Source organism: Xiphophorus maculatus, chromosome 10 (assembly GCF_002775205.1).
Source record: "Xiphophorus maculatus strain JP 163 A chromosome 10, X_maculatus-5.0-male, whole genome shotgun sequence".
NCBI classification, from domain to species: domain Eukaryota; kingdom Metazoa; phylum Chordata; class Actinopteri; order Cyprinodontiformes; family Poeciliidae; genus Xiphophorus; species Xiphophorus maculatus.
This window is the reverse complement of record NC_036452.1, coordinates 11,147,530-11,165,772: the sequence shown is the minus strand read 5'-3', so window position 1 is coordinate 11,165,772 and position 18,243 is coordinate 11,147,530. Positions and strand designations below refer to the sequence as shown.

The window sequence follows — 18,243 nt, the reverse complement described above, 5'->3', positions numbered from 1 at the left end:
ACAATTACCGCTAATCACAAAATCAATTAACCACCAGGGCTCAGAAACCTCTCTGAAGCTCCATCAGCATGCAAGCGGCACAGGACTACTCTCCCCACGGAGAGTCGGAGATATGATTATACAAATCTTACGAGACAGCGAATCATAAAAACCCAACCTTCTTTTGCTGGGCTTTTGGCACACAGAAACATGAGAAAACTGGGATGGTTGTTGTATTTAATGTTGCTTTTTGGAGCATAAAGAGAGGGTGAGGAAAGAACACAACCAAAGGCTCTGTCAGTCAAAATCTCGGCTAAACACTGCTTGACGCTTTCTTGAGTTCTGATCATATAGTGCCTTTGTAGAAAGTCTGTGTTTAAAACATGTAAGCAAAGCATGCGTGGTGTATCATTTTCCGCATGGCAGTCGATGAGATTTTCAACTGCTCCGACGACGCTAAAAAAACTCAGAAATAGGCTGAATATTATAGAGGAATCTGCAGGTAATCTTCCCATTTACAGCTGTGCACACAGATAAGTGACAGCAAGTGGGTAATTCAGGTCAACTCTTCCATCGAGTTATATAAAGAGCCCTTGAATTTTTGAAAGGTACATTGTGAAGTATCTTATCAATCATACCTCTGCACTGCTTCTACATCTGCCAACCACTTAAGTGTTTGGGCTTGAAAACGCAAACGATAGATTTATTTTCTCTTTTATCCTTTTCGTAGATCACTGGGGCTTTTGGGAAATTCCGCAGAATCACGGTAGACCATTTTAAATCTTCCATACAGTTCAATTCAATTCAGTTCAATTCAAAAGATACTTTAATGATCCCAAAGGGAAATTAAATGTTGTTGTAACTCATTTAATTAAGGAGTTATTGTGGATGTGGATGGCTGTATGCAAGAAAGATCTCCCATAGCAGTCTGTATTTAAACAAATTTGAAGAAGACTTCTACTCCTCCGGGAGAACCGCATTTCTAGAAAGTAAAGTCCAAAATTATTCATAGGCCTGGCAGATATGAATTCAGTTATTTTTATTCAACCAAAAGTTTATTTCTAATTCAGAAGGTGTTTTATCTACATTTTACATTTTTAATTATGTGTTTAAAATTACTTATGGCTTCCCTAATAATCATAGGAATAGTTTTTATTTTCATTAAAACAATCAAAGACTTTCCATTATAGCTGAAAAGCATTTGTTTCCATTTTTCCAATGGTACTTTTTGCATAAACTATTTATATCTTGTCAGCCTGTTAATAGATTCTCCCACCTGAGTTGTGGCTCTCAGCTCCTCCAGAGTTACCACTGGTCGCTTGATAGCTCCTTGGATTAATGCAATCTTTGGCCAGCCTTTCGGTTTAGTTAGCTGGATGATCAATGTAAAAATCCCAACAAGATGCATAGTCTAAATGCGGAAATATTCCAGGTGTACCTTCAGATCTTCGCAAGGCAATGTGTATTCCCACATTAGGTTGCATATTTACAACCTAATCGGTAGTAAATATGCAAAGCAAGACAGTTTTAATGTATTTTGCTCTGTGGCATGTCGAATTAGTGATCTATTAAGTAAAATTTAGTTTGTTTAAATCACTCTGTTGTGTTAGCGATGAGCTTACACTGAGATACGCTGCATGTGCAGGTACACGAGTTGTTAAAACCTCCATTTTGAGTTTTTTTGGATGTACAAGAAGAAGGAGACACCTATGTGTTGCTCAATTATAACAACCCTTTCAAACTGTGTTTTTCTCTGTTGGGTTTTTCACATCAAGCATCGTTTTAAATATGTCATGACTACACCGTGAATGTTCCGACAACCTCACTCCTGACATGGCTTTGATGTGCCAAGTCGGCTTACATCAACTGCTGACCATCACAACACCTCCCCCTACCCACCCCTCCTTTCCAGCCCATCCCTCGCTGACAGAAGCTAGCGCTGGGGTGAATGTCAGCTACCCTCAAAGCACATCTTCAAAAGTTCTGGATTAAAGCGAAAGATCACAGGAGGATTTGTAATTGTTAAATTGGATGGTAATGAACACATTTCTAACAAAAACAATAATGTGTGCTCTCTTTTCCTCTCATCTCCTCTCAGGAAAAACAGCTGTCACAATGCAAAGCCGCTTCCTTAGAAACCCCTGTTGATTTCCTCTTTGCCCCGAAAACCAAAGGCAAAACTGCTAGGTTAGGCTGCAACCCGCCCCTGAATTTTTGCTGTAGTCATTCAATTTCCATGAACTCAACCCCAAGTCTTCAATTACAAGCACATGCAATGACACTAACATTGTTGCTTTCCCCTCCATCCCTGTTTTTAGTAGCTCTGAAGTACACAAGAAGTTAGCAAACCAGCTGTTGTTTATGAGCAGAAAAAGCAAAGCTGGTGTTTGGAAAGTAGATTAATAATGGCTGAGAAAAGGCAAAGGAAGAGTCTAATAACACTGGATGGCATTTAGCAGCTGTAGACCTAAGGGGCACCAGCACACATTCAGTGCCAGCTAAGACTGGCACATCTGGAACTCTTTGGTCGCTGACAACACTCTGGACTACCACCTGCAGAGTCGATGAAGAATGATGTCAGCGTTTTCTCTTTTTTACAGGGTTGTTCTCAATTATAGCTGAGTTGTCGTCACCTTTGCCCGGAGTCTTAGGTGTCTTCTTTGCTCTGTCTGACAGTCTCGCGTTATTTTCCACTTCGTCCTTCTCCATCTTTATATAGTGCTAAGATTTTCCTCTAGTCGTCTGGAGTCATTTTTCAACCTTTAACCTAGAGCTTGTGTTTGACAGTTGGCCTTTAAGCTTCAGAGGAGCAACAGCACAAAGAAATCTCTGTGGATAAGCAGCAACAGAGAGCCAAGGCTTCGATAGATCTGTGTGAGGTCTATGATAAGGAATCATTTCCACTTAACATTACCTGCTTTTGATCTGTCCCATGCTGCATTAATACAGGAGACCTAAAGGCTTTCGGAGGTCTTGCAGCCCACAGCTAATTTCTAAAGACATGGATGATATTTTAGATGGAACCTCTGACAAGCCATTTTCTAAAGCTACAAGGGAAAATATTAGTTATCTTTTTATTCTCATAAGGTCAGAGTTAATTTAAATATACAGTTCAGGTTACAAGTCTATATATTAGCATTTAGCTCTTAATCATGCATTTTAACTCTTCCAAGGTGAATGAATAAATATAAGACTGCTTCAGTGATTTTTGAAAACAACCATTTAATGCTTTCCATGTGAGTATTTATGTTTATTAATCTGTATGCATATCAACACCTCTCAATCAGTTAGAATGTCATAAAAAGTGATGGATAGTTATGGGCAATGTGGCTTTTACAATTATGAGAAGACTGTTTACGGTTTTCCAGCAGACAATCACTTACTCCCTCCATAAGGAGGCATCTCTAAATAATCTGGCTCCTCATGCCTTTAAAGAAAAGGCTGAGTGGAAAAACAAATAAACTGGAGAAGAAAAGTTCTTGAGTCTAGCATTAAGTGCATATACTATTCAGTAAACAGACAAACAGTGGTTGGTGAGACTTAAAAATTGAGATAATAAATTATTTAAAAAATGTTTCCTATTTTTGACGTGTCATATGGTCTGTACAATTAGGGGGAAATTTATTAAAAGTAAAACACACATTTGCATACAGCTATTTACAAACTGTGCACATTTAAATTTAAAGCAATTTTTCTGTAAACTAAGAAGTTTGTTTCTGATTGTAAATGAGGGAGGATGGTTACTTCCATGATTAGTGTTGCCAAATATCTGGCCAGAATTATACAGTCCTGTTAATGTGTTAAGTGTGTGTGGTTTCTCTCCAAACTTCCCAAAAGACATTTATCCAAACTTTAGTGAACACATTTAGGCCTGGATGTGTAATTTGGATTTTTCACGATAATCTCTGTAAACTTTACGACGGGACTCTGTACTCAAAATGTTATCATTAATGGTATTATTAAGTACTCATTATTATTGTTAATTTCTGCCTAGTTTGTGCAGATATTAACAATGACGTATCTATGTGTGTTTAAAGTCGAAATAATAATAAAAGCAAAACTGAAAACTGAAATGTCATCACATATGATGTTAAAATGCAACAAAACCAACATAAAAGTATTTTCTTCTTTCTGTAGATGGCAACACTAACGACACATTATGTCAGAGGTTAAACTGCCCCTGAAGCCAAGTATAACTGCGACAAACACAAATTTACCAGACAGGACTGTCTGTTTGGATCCAGTTGGTCATTATAAGTAAAAATAAAAATAGTGAAAAACTTAATATGACCTTATTTTTCTGTACTATGCTTTTGACATTTAAAAAACAGCTTTAAAAACACTGTGCTGCTTCAAATGAGCGAGTGAATGTGATATCACAAACTACAGCGGGGCAGATTGTTTTTTAAATGCAGAAACAATTATATGACCCAAAAAAATTGTTTTCAAGTCATAAAATTGTTGGGTTAATGGAAAATACTACTAAATATTAATATGACTGTGATAAAACAAAAAGATAAATATTTCATACCTTGCAACTCTATTGCTTCATATCACATTATTTGAGTTTGCAGATCCTTAACTTGGGGGGGTATTGTCTGTTCTTATCAGGAAGTCCCATCTATCCAGTGTGCCTTCTTATTAAAGAATGAGTCAAAGTAACTGTAAACATGATTCAATGCCTGGAGGAGAAATGAGCCGGTGTAGTGGAAAAAAAAAGAAAAATGAACAAAGCACGACGGAATACAGAGATTCTGTTTTAGTTTTATAAACGAGACACTTTTCGTGTGTATGCCCTTGCACATATTTGTGTTCTGTGTCCATGGAGAGGACCATAACGTGTTTATTGGCTCTGTGTGTATGAATATTTGTCAGGCTTTTAGGAGATATAATCTCAAAGGATAAGAACCACAAGTCTGTTTTTGGTTAGAGGTAATGGAGGCAAGCCTTACTGGAAGTATGGAAAGAAGTGGGGAAAGCAACAACTTTACTGTCCACCACCTGACCCTACCAATTCACTCTAAAATCCCACTTCAGTTACAAAAGAAACTAGACTTAAGATCTCATTTCATAGACCACAACAGGACAGAGGTGGGTAGAGTAGCAAGTAACATTGGAGGAGTTTGAGAGACTCAAAGCTCAGGTTGGAGAAATGGTTGATAGGACATCTATTAGTTGTGCACTCTACAAATTTGGCCTCTATGGAGTAGTTGCAAAAAAAAAAAAGCAATTGTGAAATCCAGTTTGCACTTTCCCACAAGACATGTACGTGGGAGACACAGCAAACATGTAGAAGCTAGGCTCTGGTCAAATGAGACCCAAACTGAATGTTTGGTTAAGGTCAAGCTGTAAAACTAACAGAGAATCTCTATCAAGACTTGAAATTGATGTTTATAAACACTCTCCATCCAGTCTGACTGAGCTTAAGCTATGCTGCAGAATAGTAAAAAAATGTCCTCTCAAGATGTATGAAGCTGGACATTAACATACCCCATAAGACCTGCCCCTACGATGATGAATGCAAACACACACCACACTTTTAAGATGTATTTTTTTACCTTTTCCCTTCCAATTCAAAATTATGTGGCACTTTAATTAATCACATAAAAAGACAAACCCAAATTGCGTTAGAGTTTGCCAATTAACTTGGCAAAATGTGAAAAACTTCAAAACATTTGCAAGGCACAGTTTGACTTAGACTTAGACTTAGACTGACTTTATTGTCATTTTGCATGCACAGGGTGTATACAGAACGAAATTTCGTTGCATACGGCTCAGGACAATGTTTTGAGGTTCCAATGTTGTGAGGTTACTCCAGAATAAAATAAAATACAGTATAAAATATGAATATAAATATAAATATAGAATATAAAGTGCAGTAATGACAGTAAAATATAAGCTATTTAGCTCTGTACATGTGCAAGGTATAAAGTGGAGACCAGATTTTAAGTGCAGTCCAGTTAAGAGTTTAGCAGTCTGACGGCAAGTGGGAAAAAGCTGTTTCGGAACCTGGTGGACCTGCACCGGATGCTGCAGAACCTCTTTCCAGAGGGCAGCAGGGAGAACAGTCCATGGTGGGGGTGTGAGGGGTCACTGATGATGTTTCGGCCTTGGGACACGCAGCGCTGGGATGAAATGTCCTGAATGTAGGGAAGGGGGGCCCCGATGATCCTTTCTGCTATCCGCACCACTCTCCTCACGTTCTTCCAGTCGGAGGCGCTGCAGCTTCCACACCACACAGAGAGGCAGCTGGTCAGAATGCTCTCTATGGTGCTTCTGTAGAACGTCTTGAGGATGGGCGGGGGCAGGTGTGCTCTTCTCATCCTCCGCAGGAAATACAAACGTTTCTGTGCCCTCTTGGCCTGAGACGTGGTGTTCACAGTCCAGGTGAGGTCGTTAGTGATGTGCACCCCCAGGAATTTGGTGCTGCTGACCACCTCCACAGCCGAGCTGTTGATGAGCAGTGGAGCATGGCTGGGCCGGTTCTTCCTGAAGTCGACGATCATCTCCTTCGTCTTGTCAACGTTCAGGATCAGGCTGTTGTCTCTGCACCAGTCCACCAGCTTCTCCACCTCCTCTCTGTAGTCCAGGTCGTTGTCGTCTCTGATGAGGCCCACCACCGTTGTGTCGTCCGCGAACTTCACGATGTGGTTGGTGGCGAACTTGGGGACGCAGTCGTGTGTCATCAGAGTGAACAGCAGAGGGATCTGGACGCAGCCCTGAGGGGAGCCTGTGCTGAGGGTGATGACATCGGAGGTGTGTTGTCCGATCCGGACTGACTGAGGTCTGTCGGTGAGGAAGTCTAGCAGCCAGTTGCGCAGGGGGGTGCTGAAGCCCAGGTGTCCCAGTTTTCCTGCCAGATGCTGTGGGATGATTGTGTTGAACGCTGAGCTGAAGTCCAGGAACAACATCCGCACATGAGTGTTCTTCTCCTCCAGGTGAGCCAGGCTCAGGTGTAGGGCGGAGGAGATGGCGTCCTCAGTGGAGCGGTTTCGGCATAATAATATGCACCTATTATCACAGTCTGGTATCTGCCTGATAGGAAATCCACGATCCAAATTGTGTGTTTAAACTTAGATTACAGAATGATTGAAGACTGAACGCAGAGGAGCCTGTCTCAGAGATGACACAACACAAGCTGGTTTTGATTTGTGTCAGATGTAAAAACCTGAATGTTGGATGTATTTACACTCAAGTATAGCAGTGTAGCATCTAGTTGGATTTGTTGTGGTGCTCTGATGCATATTTATATTGTTGCTATGGAATAAGGCTTGCTCAGTACTGTGTGAACCTTTAGCATAACATGACAGTCAGAGGTTTATTAAATTGTTTATTCCTGCAACTTTGTCTAAGTTTATTTGCGCAGCTGCCTTATTAGATACTGAACTCGGAGCTAGCTGAGGACCTCCTGTGAGCATTCTCTTTCTTTGTTCTGAATGGATTCAGAAACTCCAGCGATTGAATACAAATAGAAAGCACAGTTGGTAACTTGAATGTGTATAGGTCAAACCATATACAAAGCAGCACTGCCTCAGACAAAGCATGTGATTAAACAAGTACATGATGTTGAACAATACAAGATGAAACAAAATAAAAAAATTTATTACAAGTTTGTTAAAATAAAGCCTTGATTTTTCTAAAATTTTGTGAGATATATTAGTGCTAAGTATGACCTGTGATCCAGATCGTTTAAGGGCTATGTTTTCAGACATAGTTAACTATTTATCTGAAGCTGCAGGGAGATTTTTCAAACATTAATGTTGCATGAATATCAAAGAATAGCTTCACTCTAACTGTCTGTGAAAATTTGAGAGCCATTGAAACAGACAGACTAGAGGAACTACTGAAAGACAAAACCATTTTATTTACACTACAGCAAACATTTTTTTACGCTCTTTGTTTTTCTGCGTTCGACGTGTTGCCATTTTTGGCAATGTCCTTGTCCAGAAACGCCCTCAGTCAGGGTTACATGTAAATCTGAACACCTCATATTATTGTGGTTTTTTCCCCCAAGTCTATAATTCAGAATGGTGTTACTGTGTTTTTCATGGGTCTTGTCCAAATAAAATATGGAGAGACGTTTTCAGTCTGTGGATCCCACACACCAGCAGACGCCAATGTTTCCACCTAAAGCATCCCCAAGCTTCCACAAAGCCAACTGCAGGATGTTAGACTTTTTGAATGCATAAGTAGTATGGCTTTTATGTTAGAATGCTATAATATTTTGCAGCAAATGCTGTGCAATCGCTATCAGTATGTAACTTTGTCTGGTCAAGGAGGTCTATACAATTATTAAGAACCCATGAAAAGGTGACAGCTTTAAGACTGACAGCCTATTTCTATGTTACACACTTTTATTTTGAGAAAAGAAAAGAAATATTCCATGCATTTCTGTTGCATGGAAAAAGGTGGTGCATAAGAACTCCTCCTAAGAGTGATTGTAAGCAGAGTTAAAACAGAATTAAAGAAGCCTCTGTCTAAAGAGTTTACCTAGAAACATGATGATAATTAAGAAAGTTTAAACATTACAGTAACAGATCCAGAACCAGATCATACCACACTGATTACAAATTCTTCACAGAGTAAAGTGAGCTATTTGGTGTGTTTACAGAACAGTTCTGCTGTTTCTAAGTAGTCTGGACAACCGTTTGATCATATCTAGCTCAACATCTAAAATATTTAGACTGATCAATTCTGAGCTGGATAGAGCTAAGATCTTATAGAGGTTATTTGATATACAAAAGTCAAAATGCTCTTCTGGCATTAAGACCACATTTGAATTAAAAAATGTTGCAGCTGTTGAATTTGCACACAACTCAGTGGTCCAACAGTTAAATAGTTTCATTTGTTTGTTACTCAACAGACATTAAGTTACGAAAGGAGTGCATGTGTAATGATATTTAGCTAAGATCATAATCTGGAGCTTTTGAGAAAGAACTGCATTGCTGAATTATTTAAATTTCATGAAGTGATGATATACTTGTCATGTTTTTGGAGACTGCTTTAAGGAATATGGAGCCATCCATCTGGTAGATTTAATTGAAAAGTTGTAGAGGGAAATAACGCGTCTTACCCAGTGGAAGGAGTCATAATGCAGCCACCACGATCCACTGTCACTCTGCATCCACATCCCCTTTCTGGTGTGTCGTGATTCATTCCAAAGTTGTGTCCAAGTTCATGGGCCAAAGTGACTGCAGCACCCAGAGGATTGTCCGAATGATCCTAAAAATTGATCAAAGAACTTTAACTTTTTCCTTTTTGTCCTCCACCAATTTATTTATTTATTTATGTGGTTTTTTTTGTAAGAGTCTGACCTCTTTTAAAGCTCGAGGCTAATTCAATAATTAAATTTGTTTAGATTGCAGTATCGAAGCAGAGACAATACTTTATTTTGATAACATAATAAAATATTCAATGCAAACCTAATTGTTCCTCTCTATAGGATTTGCTGAAGAAATAATAACTCGAGGCAAGTACAGTTTAATTGGATATTGTCAGAATTAAACAACCAGATCTGTGTTTAGCAAAGCGTTTCTCTATAATGTGCTGCTGAAAAAAAAAAAGAAGCAGATGTAGGCAGACTGTGAGCTGTCACTTTCAGCTTGCTCAACATATTCTGACAGAGACAGCTGTGCTGGTAGATGTTAGCAAATAAAGGTTTCCTATGAGAAAAAATTGCAACTGAAGAGAGAGAGAAAAAAAAGAAAACTGACAGAAACACAGAAAACTACAGATATAGCGTCAGTACATTATTCCATTTATTCACATTACAACCACAAATCTTAATGCTTTTTTTTTGGCAGAGTTTGTATGACTTACCAACACAAAGGAGTGCATAAAAAATAAGTTGAAGGAAAAGAATGCTTTTTCCCCTAAAGAATAGAAATCGGTATTTATATTTATATTTAGCGCCCCTTTTCTGATACCACTAAATAAAATCCAAGTAGCTTTTAAAGTGACCTAGTTAGTAAATAGAGCCTATCTGTTTGTGTTTTGATCTTAGTATAAGTCCAGCTGCTCTGAGGTTAATTAGAGAACATCAATGAACAAACACCTTCATGAAGACCCAAGACCACAGCAGGCTGTTCTGGGTTGACAACTTTATAGGCTTTATTTCTATATGTGGTCGAGCTCCTCATCTTCATCTTAAAAATAAAAACTGAAAAATATCAACTGGTCTTGTTCTACTAAAGAAAGTGTACATGCAGAGTTCTTCTGTGCATCATCATGAAGACCATTCCTTCTGTGGCGTACTGTGATGGCAGCGTCAAACTGTGGGAAGGTTTTTCATAACTTGGGATAGAAAATCTGAAAATCCGTTTAAGGGAAAACGGATGAGAGCGTGGCACCCAATTTCACCCGTCCAGTTAGACAATAACATGCAGCCAGAACTACAATGGAGCAGGTTATACCAAAGCACACTCGTGTGTTGGTATGGTCAAGTCCAAGTTCAAAAGTATATCTTATTGAGAATCTGTGAGAAGACTCCATCTCTATCTGAGCTAGAACTATGTTGCAAAGAGGAAGGTGCAAAACGTAGTTCTATAAAGCTCTCACTTTGGGGGTTAAATACAAATACAGGCCAAACTTGCAAACATTTTGGTAAAAATATATATCTTTCATGTTTGTGTACTAAATATAATTTTGTGCATCCCAAATAAACAGAATATATAATATGCTTGTGGTGTTAATGTAAAAAATTATTTGAAAAAATCTTTAAGAATGAGCATTTTTTCAAAGCATTGTAACTCTTTGCTAAACTGGAATTTAAAGCCGTTGAAGTTACAGAGACGAACAGGGAAAATACACAGCTTGCTGAAGGTTTCCTGCAAGGTGTGTAAAACATGAACACATGAAAAAGGCTGGATGAATAATGCAGGTGTGGGAGCCATCAGCTTTTCATGAAGGCAGAGCTGTGTGTCAGAGCACCTTGCCTCTGGAAGCTTCTGACACTGTGCATTATTTAGCAGTGCTGCACGAGTAGAGCACACACCGACGAGCCGCTCTACTGGGGGCTTTTGAAAGGAACTAAAATCAACTGTCAGCACTACAATCCAACTGGGCAGCCTGGACTAATGAAATGACAGAACAAAAAACAACAACCCTTGACTCAGAATCCTGGAAAAAAGAAACAAGAAAAACAAACAAAAAAAAACACACGTACAACAAATGAAACTGCAGAACTCAGAGGAGCACATTATGAAGTAAGGCTGAGACACATTTCACCACACCAATTAAATCAACTGAACAATTACAGTCAGCATGTGAAGATTCCAGATGTAAAAGAAGGGTTGGTTCAGATTTAACTGCCAAAAAGAATAGTAATGAGATTTCCAGCTAATGTCGAGAAAATGGGTTTAAAAGTAGCCTACTCTGTAAATAAAGGGACGCAACTCAGAGAACTAGGCAGTGATTTGTCCAACAAGAGAGTCAGCAGTTAATCCCTTTTGTCTGGAACCTGAATGTATAGTTTTATTTTAATGACCAGGACCCAACTTTACCATCTGGGAGGATAAAGGTGAAGAATATTCTGGGGACAGGCCATTAACCGGCCGTCCAGCCTCATGAACCCCAGGCAGAGACACTGAGGGTAAAATAACAGCATGATTTGTGCTAATGCAGCATGACTCGAGCACACCGTATAGAATTCCAGAATTGTATTGGGTCATCACTTACGTCCTATATACCCCCTATGTTTTCATTGAGGATGCGCACACTGCAGCCCCAGTTCACGCCGTTATTGCACCTCATTAAAAAGTCAAATATTTCCCAAATAATCAATTTGTGCAGATTTATCACCAAAACCATGCATCATCTCCCTTTGAAAATCATCGTAAAATACACAATAATAAATTTTCCCCCCATATTAATACAATAAGAGCATTGACACAATAACAGATAAGATGCAGAATTGTTCCCTCAAATGACACAGATAGACAGGGGACCACAAACAAGGTAAATGTCATAGGGCTGGAAACAGAAGGTGGATAATAAAATGTTTAGTAGTATATACATACCATGACAATTCCTCCTGACTGCTCTGCCGTGCACATGCTCATGATGGGTGCCATGCCGATAGTAGTGCCCTGGAAATACACCCCACTGAAACAGATAGAAAAGGTGTTCTTCAAATGCCTAAAATGACAAATCAAAGCCTTTCAAAACAGGGTGATCAGCACCATTGCAATCATAAACTGACCCTTTACTTTTATTCTAGGCTTTAAATTACCAAAGGTATACATGCGGAATGATGGAAACATCCTGGTTTACTCTTACACACACTACCTGATTAGCTGGGCATTATCATGAGGCTTCTGAGGCAGTAATTTGACCTTCCTCCAATCCAGAAACTCATGCAGAGTAGTGAAGGGGTCCTGTGTAATGGGACACTTGTCCACGTCACTCCATACCTCCAGTCCAACCAGTGCAACTCGGATATTCAAAGCTCTGTAGAACTGACAGTTCAGAGAGAGGACAGGTTACAGACCCAAACTGTGCTTTACGTCTTTTCTTTATAAACTGTAAAATATATAGAGTATACAACCAATCTGCCCAGTTTCACTAAAATGAAACTGAACAAGTTACTGCAATGTTAACATTAAAAGCTTTTATATCAATTTGTGGCTAAAATTACAATCCAATCGGCCTCAGCTCACAGGTCAGACACTTTGAACTCAACTTGATGTGATTTCTAATAAATCACATTTCTACGCTGCGCTCACTCGTTTCCTTCAATTGTTACCTTGTCCACATAATTGGCGATCTCAGCCAGCCGCTGTTTGACCTTGTCAATGTCTTTGCCTTGTTTCTGAAACTGGACAACAAAGGCAGACAGAATAAAACAGGGAGAAATTAGGGCAGAACATTTCACCACCGAATGCTACGTGTCTCTGCCCTGGCCTTTGAATTCAGCTCCATCTTCTGCAGCCCTTGTCGCTGCAGCTCCTAAAAGAGCTCTTGTTAGCTCTGCTCACAAAACAAAGATAACCTTAGGGACCTCCTCTTATGTACAGCATTTATTCTGATGCTCTGAATCATGTGATGTTGACCTATAAAGCTTGTGTAAATGGGGAACACTTTCCTCTCTTTGAGATGTTAAGTCAAGGATTTAGGCTTATTCAGAGAGCATATCAGGCCTCATTTGTGAGTCAAGCAGTCCTGTGATGTATGCAGAAGGATGTAGAGGGACCTGGAGAAGGAAACGGATGAGTAAGTGACACATCAGAGGTGACAACGAGGCTGTGCCAGGGCTGTGCCATTCTACGCCTCGTGGGAAGCGGCAGCTTAGCATATGACCTCAGAGATTGTTTCCTGTGGGATAGAGACAAAGGTGAGGAGTTTGTGACCTCTTCTTACCTCTCTGTTGTCAGCAACAATGATGAGCTCCACGTATTTGGTTGTTGTCTGGAGGTGCCGTTTATGCTGAAAGAGTAAATGGAAAATGAGTGGGTGGGTTTCATGAAGCAACGAGAAAGCAGCAGAGAGGAGTACAATTATGTGTCAAATGCAGTGAGTGTAAAAGTGTGATAAAGAGCTATTGGTGTGATCCATTAAAATGAGGCTTTGAAAGATCATTTGAAGATCTGTTATCTTGTCAAGTGCTATTGTGAGTCTATCAGCTTCCCAAGATGAACTTTCTCTCAAATATCTATGAAAAAGTACATGAATAAGTAAGTTTTCCGCCAGTACTTTGGAATAATGTTCTACAGAAAAATCCTTGAACAGATAAATTCACAAATATGAAACCATGATTAGGAGGCCACCAACCATGCTCACTTATGTAAGATTTTTTTCTCTTTCAATTGTAAGTTTCAATCCTATCAATTCTAAAAAGGGACTGAATGTGTTAATAAACATATAAACAAGTTAAATATATATTTTTTTATGGTTAATCATAAAGCAAATTTTTGGATGCATTTTTTGTCCCCGACATAAAAAGGCTGGGACAACCAAACCAAAAATATCAACAGTGTTCTTACTGATAAAAATGACAAAAAAATGTATTACAGGCAATACAGACAATTATTTTATTTTTACTTTTTTACAAGTTCTGACTTCTAATTATGATGAAATTAAAACAGTTAGTGTTACTTGCCTTGTGAATACATTGTTGTTGGAATTAGAATTTGGCGCATCATGACATCAAATTATTTTGTAAAGCAAATCTGACCGGACACTGCAAGACAATCTGACCCACTGTTTTTCTGGTGTAAAGAATTGTTATAAAATGTACATTAACTTCTTCTTTTTTTTATCCCCATAAAATTTTGAGCCATTTCTGCATCTTTGCAGGTTTCACTAAAGGGTTTTTAAACTTTTACAGAACAGCTCACTGCCTCAGGTCACTATATGGGTAATACAAAAGTAGAAAAAGTAAAAAGCACACAGCCTAAATTTACCAAGTGACCTCTTCTATATCACTGTCCTACACTCAACACTAAACACAGCCTAAATGAGAATCAGTAAAAAGCTATCAGTTATCCATTACTGTGTAACCCAGTAAGAACTGCTAAGGTCACACCATCCTCTGATAACACAATACAGGAACTAGCTTATTAACTAATAAATCACTTCAGACAATGCTGGCTGCACTGTTAGCACAAATTGTGACTCTTGCAGCCCCCGTTTTTTTTTTTCAAATTCCAAAGACAGTATGAGATTCTACAACAAATGATGTATGTTACAACAAAAGTACATGCAGTAAAGTTTCAATATGAAGTGTTTCAAATATCATCAACTTTTCTTTTCCATTTTTTTTCCCCTTTTAGTGTTCTCTGTGCAGGTAACAAGACAACTCCCACCCAAGCAGAATATCTATAGTCTGGTCTTGCCGTGCTGGTTAAAGCTCATTATTGGCACAGTCTTTTCTCTTTTTTTTGATATCTCAAACACACATGAGCTTGTTCTTTCTTCTTGCACACTTGCAGATTCCATACTATCTTGCTGGCTAAGGGTTCTGTTTTCCTGCTGTGACACTCTGTCAACCCAAGCTTCTCTGTCCTTTCTGGCCTGGCAGCTCTTTACTCTTATCTGCCTCCTCCATAGATAAGCCAGGACGGGCAAGTATGCTCTGAAAGCACGTCGTGGCGATAACCAAGTGTCTAGTGGGAAATTGGGGAAGAGACACACATGAACACTGTGGTAAAAAGACATTTAAAAAAGTCCAGTCAGTTAGAATCATATATAAGGAAGAATTTAAAGTATATGTTTGATAACACTTTTGACATTATACGTTTGTACCAACCAACCCCTTGCAAAATTATTTTGTATCCTTTGACATGGTACAACCTCAAAATTCAAGGTATTTTATGTGGTACTGTGTGACAGATCATCCCCAAGTAGCATTACTGGAAGGACAGGATACATGATTTTCAAATGTTTTATAGATAAAATCTGAATAGTGTGGCATGCACACTTGTATTCAAGTTTTGAATTTACATGTACAGTAAATAGAAATTTCTTTCTTTTTTTAAAGGATTTTCATGTAACTTTTTCCCTTTCGATCCAGAGGAGCAGTGCCATTCACATCTGGACAAACAAGCAGCAGAAGACCTAACACACTAGTCTGACTCTTACGTCAGTAATGTGTCTCCACAAAACATGCATTACTCTCCATGGTAACCAAGAGAGAGTCAACACTGGCACAGCATGAATCACCCATTCCACTGGTGCTACATGTATGCCACAGTGTCATGATCAAGGTTTCACAGTAGACACACAGCTTTCTCCAGCCTGACTTTTTTCTTACTTACTATATGTCTTCATGAAGTTGTCACAAACAATAATATTGATAATAATATCCTTCTGATTTACTGTTGGTGATGACTAGGGGTGCACCAACAGCAGTTTTCTGGCCGATTGCAGATTACCAGTCTTTAAAAAGCCTGATCTGCCAATTCCAATTTTGGCCGATACCAATTTTTCTTGTCTGGAATGTTGCTAAATATAGCAAGAAAGTCGCTGAGTTGGTAACAGAGGCATGACTATTAACTGCAAACATGCAGACATGACCTGGTGGGCCAGTCTATCAGTCAAACCTCTCTCACGGTATAGTAGAAGAGGACAGTGGTTGATCTTTAGACCTTTCCTGAGGCAGATAAGATCGGGGGATAAGATGGGCTTCACATGTAAGTATTGGCCAATCACCAATCCCAAAGTTAAGAAAATCTGCAATAAATCGGTGCAGTCTAGTGCACAGATTTATCCAGGGTATGCCAAGCCCCTCACCTAGTGATTACTGAAGATAGGCACCAATCCTTGAATAAGACTTTACCTCTCAACAAGGGTTACATTTCTTTTCTTAGAATGATTGCTCCACAATTCTTACTTATATATTATTGTCTTCTTTAACCGTAGAATCGTCAAGTTTTTGACATCTTGGGCAGATGAGATTCTCAGCTTGCCACAATAGAGATCCCCGTGAAGTTGTGCTACTGAAGTGCAGGGCCTGTCAGCAAGGCATCATATCTCTGAACCTTCCCTAGTCTATCTGATTCCGCAGCAACACTCCAGAAACCCACCTCTTATCTTAACACCCTTAAGCAGAACACACTGCATCCTATTAACACAGCAGCTCACACTTCAGTTTCCTCATGTAACCTGTACATGTCAGCTCACATGCCTGCCAGCAAGAGCAACAAACTACTTAAAGTTCCAACCTTTTAGTCCATCTTTTCTTTTCTACACCTACACCTTTATTTCACTTTTTATTTTTAGGTCAGTTTTCATTGCTTTTGTCTTTAATTTAGAAAAATAATTTGTTTTCCCTTTAAAAAAATAAATAAATAAATCCCACCATAATCTAAAACTTTATATTATTTTTAACATTCAAACAGCCAACAACAAAAACCTCTGATGCAGGAGAATCAAACCAGATTCTTCACAAGGACATAAATCATCCATATGAGCCATGTTTCCTGCTCTTTTGTTCCTATTCTCACTCTGTCTCTGTGAGGCACCCTTTATGCTGTTGTCAAGATCTGTCCTCTCCCGCTTAAATTTTGCAGCTCTCTTACGATAGAAGACAATACATCCAGCGAGAGCAAGCAGTATAATCATCAGCAGAATTCAAGCTGTACAATAAACAATAGAAAAATCCCCAATGTTGAGATAATATTGGGAAAGAAGATGATCTATTAACTCTTACTTAGAAAATTAGACCATATCTCACACTGACATCAATGTATGCTTAATAAAACAGCTAAAGTAAATCTCCCCTTTAAATTATGTTTTTTTTTATCTGTATCAGAAATATAATGCCTTACCCTTACATTTTTGTCACATTTTGTCGTGTTAAAACCAGAAACTAAACATATTTTGCATTAAAAAGGAGTGCATATTATTATACAGTATTCAGCCCTCTTTACTCTGAAACCCCTAACCAAGCTCTAGTAAACCGAACCACCTTTAAAAATCCCATGGAGTCCCTCTGTGTCTGTGTAGCAGTTCTATGAAGACCTCAGAGGCTTGTTGGTGAACAAATAGCACCATGGACACCAAAGACCACAACAGACAGGTCAGGGATGAAGGTGTGAAGCAATATGCCAAGTTTCAAACGTTTCACAGAGCACACTGCTTAGTGATTCGTTTAAAACTAGTTGAAACCTAGAAAGACTTGACTAAACACGGAAACTACCAGCCCATGCAAGGACAGCATTAATGAGAGAAGCAACTTTGGGGTCCAAGATAACTCTGAAGGAGCTGCAGAGATCCACATCCCAGCTGGGGGCACCTCAAGAACAAGAACAACTCTGCTCCATTGCATTAGTTCCATATTTAACATATTCCATATTTAGTCATCCCCAACAGACTGGCTGGTAAGCTCCACAACCTCCCTCTGCCACTGGATCGTGGATTTCCTATCAGGCAGATACCAGACTGTGATAATAGGTACCAGATCATCAGACACAAAAACAGTCTGGGATCCCCCAAAGCTGTGTACTGAGTCCTCTTCTTTTCCTACTCTTCACCTATGAGTCATCCCCGCCCAGGTCAACATCAATGTCATGCAGATGTCACAGCCATCATCAGGGTAATTACTGATGGACAGTAGGCAGCGAACAAGAATGTGGTGGCTCGATTCTCTTCCCGGTTAATTTGAAAATGTTCTCTCTCTAAATGCAGAAAAAATGAAAAAGATGATAATCGATTCAAGAAAAAGCAGGACCCGGTACATTCCTCTAAGCATTTTGGGGAGCTAGTTGGAGTAGGGGAAAACCTTCAAATCCTGCTGCACTTACATCAGTGACGATCTCACCTGGTCCC

The 18,243-nt window shown here is 39.1% G+C and overlaps 1 protein-coding gene across 3 annotated transcripts in view; it reads right to left on the bottom strand.

Moving 5' to 3' along the window:
- The window catches only part of LOC102229297 (disintegrin and metalloproteinase domain-containing protein 12-like), a 104,183-nt gene that overhangs the window by 20,399 nt on the left and 65,541 nt on the right, over window positions 1-18,243 (bottom strand). For all 3 annotated transcript variants that reach the window (XM_023341527.1, XM_023341528.1, XM_023341529.1), the window contains 5 exons: window positions 13,336-13,401; window positions 12,722-12,793; window positions 12,265-12,434; window positions 11,997-12,081; window positions 9,053-9,201 (listed from right to left, as the gene is read on the bottom strand). In XM_023341527.1, coding sequence (XP_023197295.1) covers window positions 9,053-9,201; window positions 11,997-12,081; window positions 12,265-12,434; window positions 12,722-12,793; window positions 13,336-13,401 — 542 coding nt within the window. The remainder of the gene's footprint in view (window positions 1-9,052; window positions 9,202-11,996; window positions 12,082-12,264; window positions 12,435-12,721; window positions 12,794-13,335; window positions 13,402-18,243) is intronic.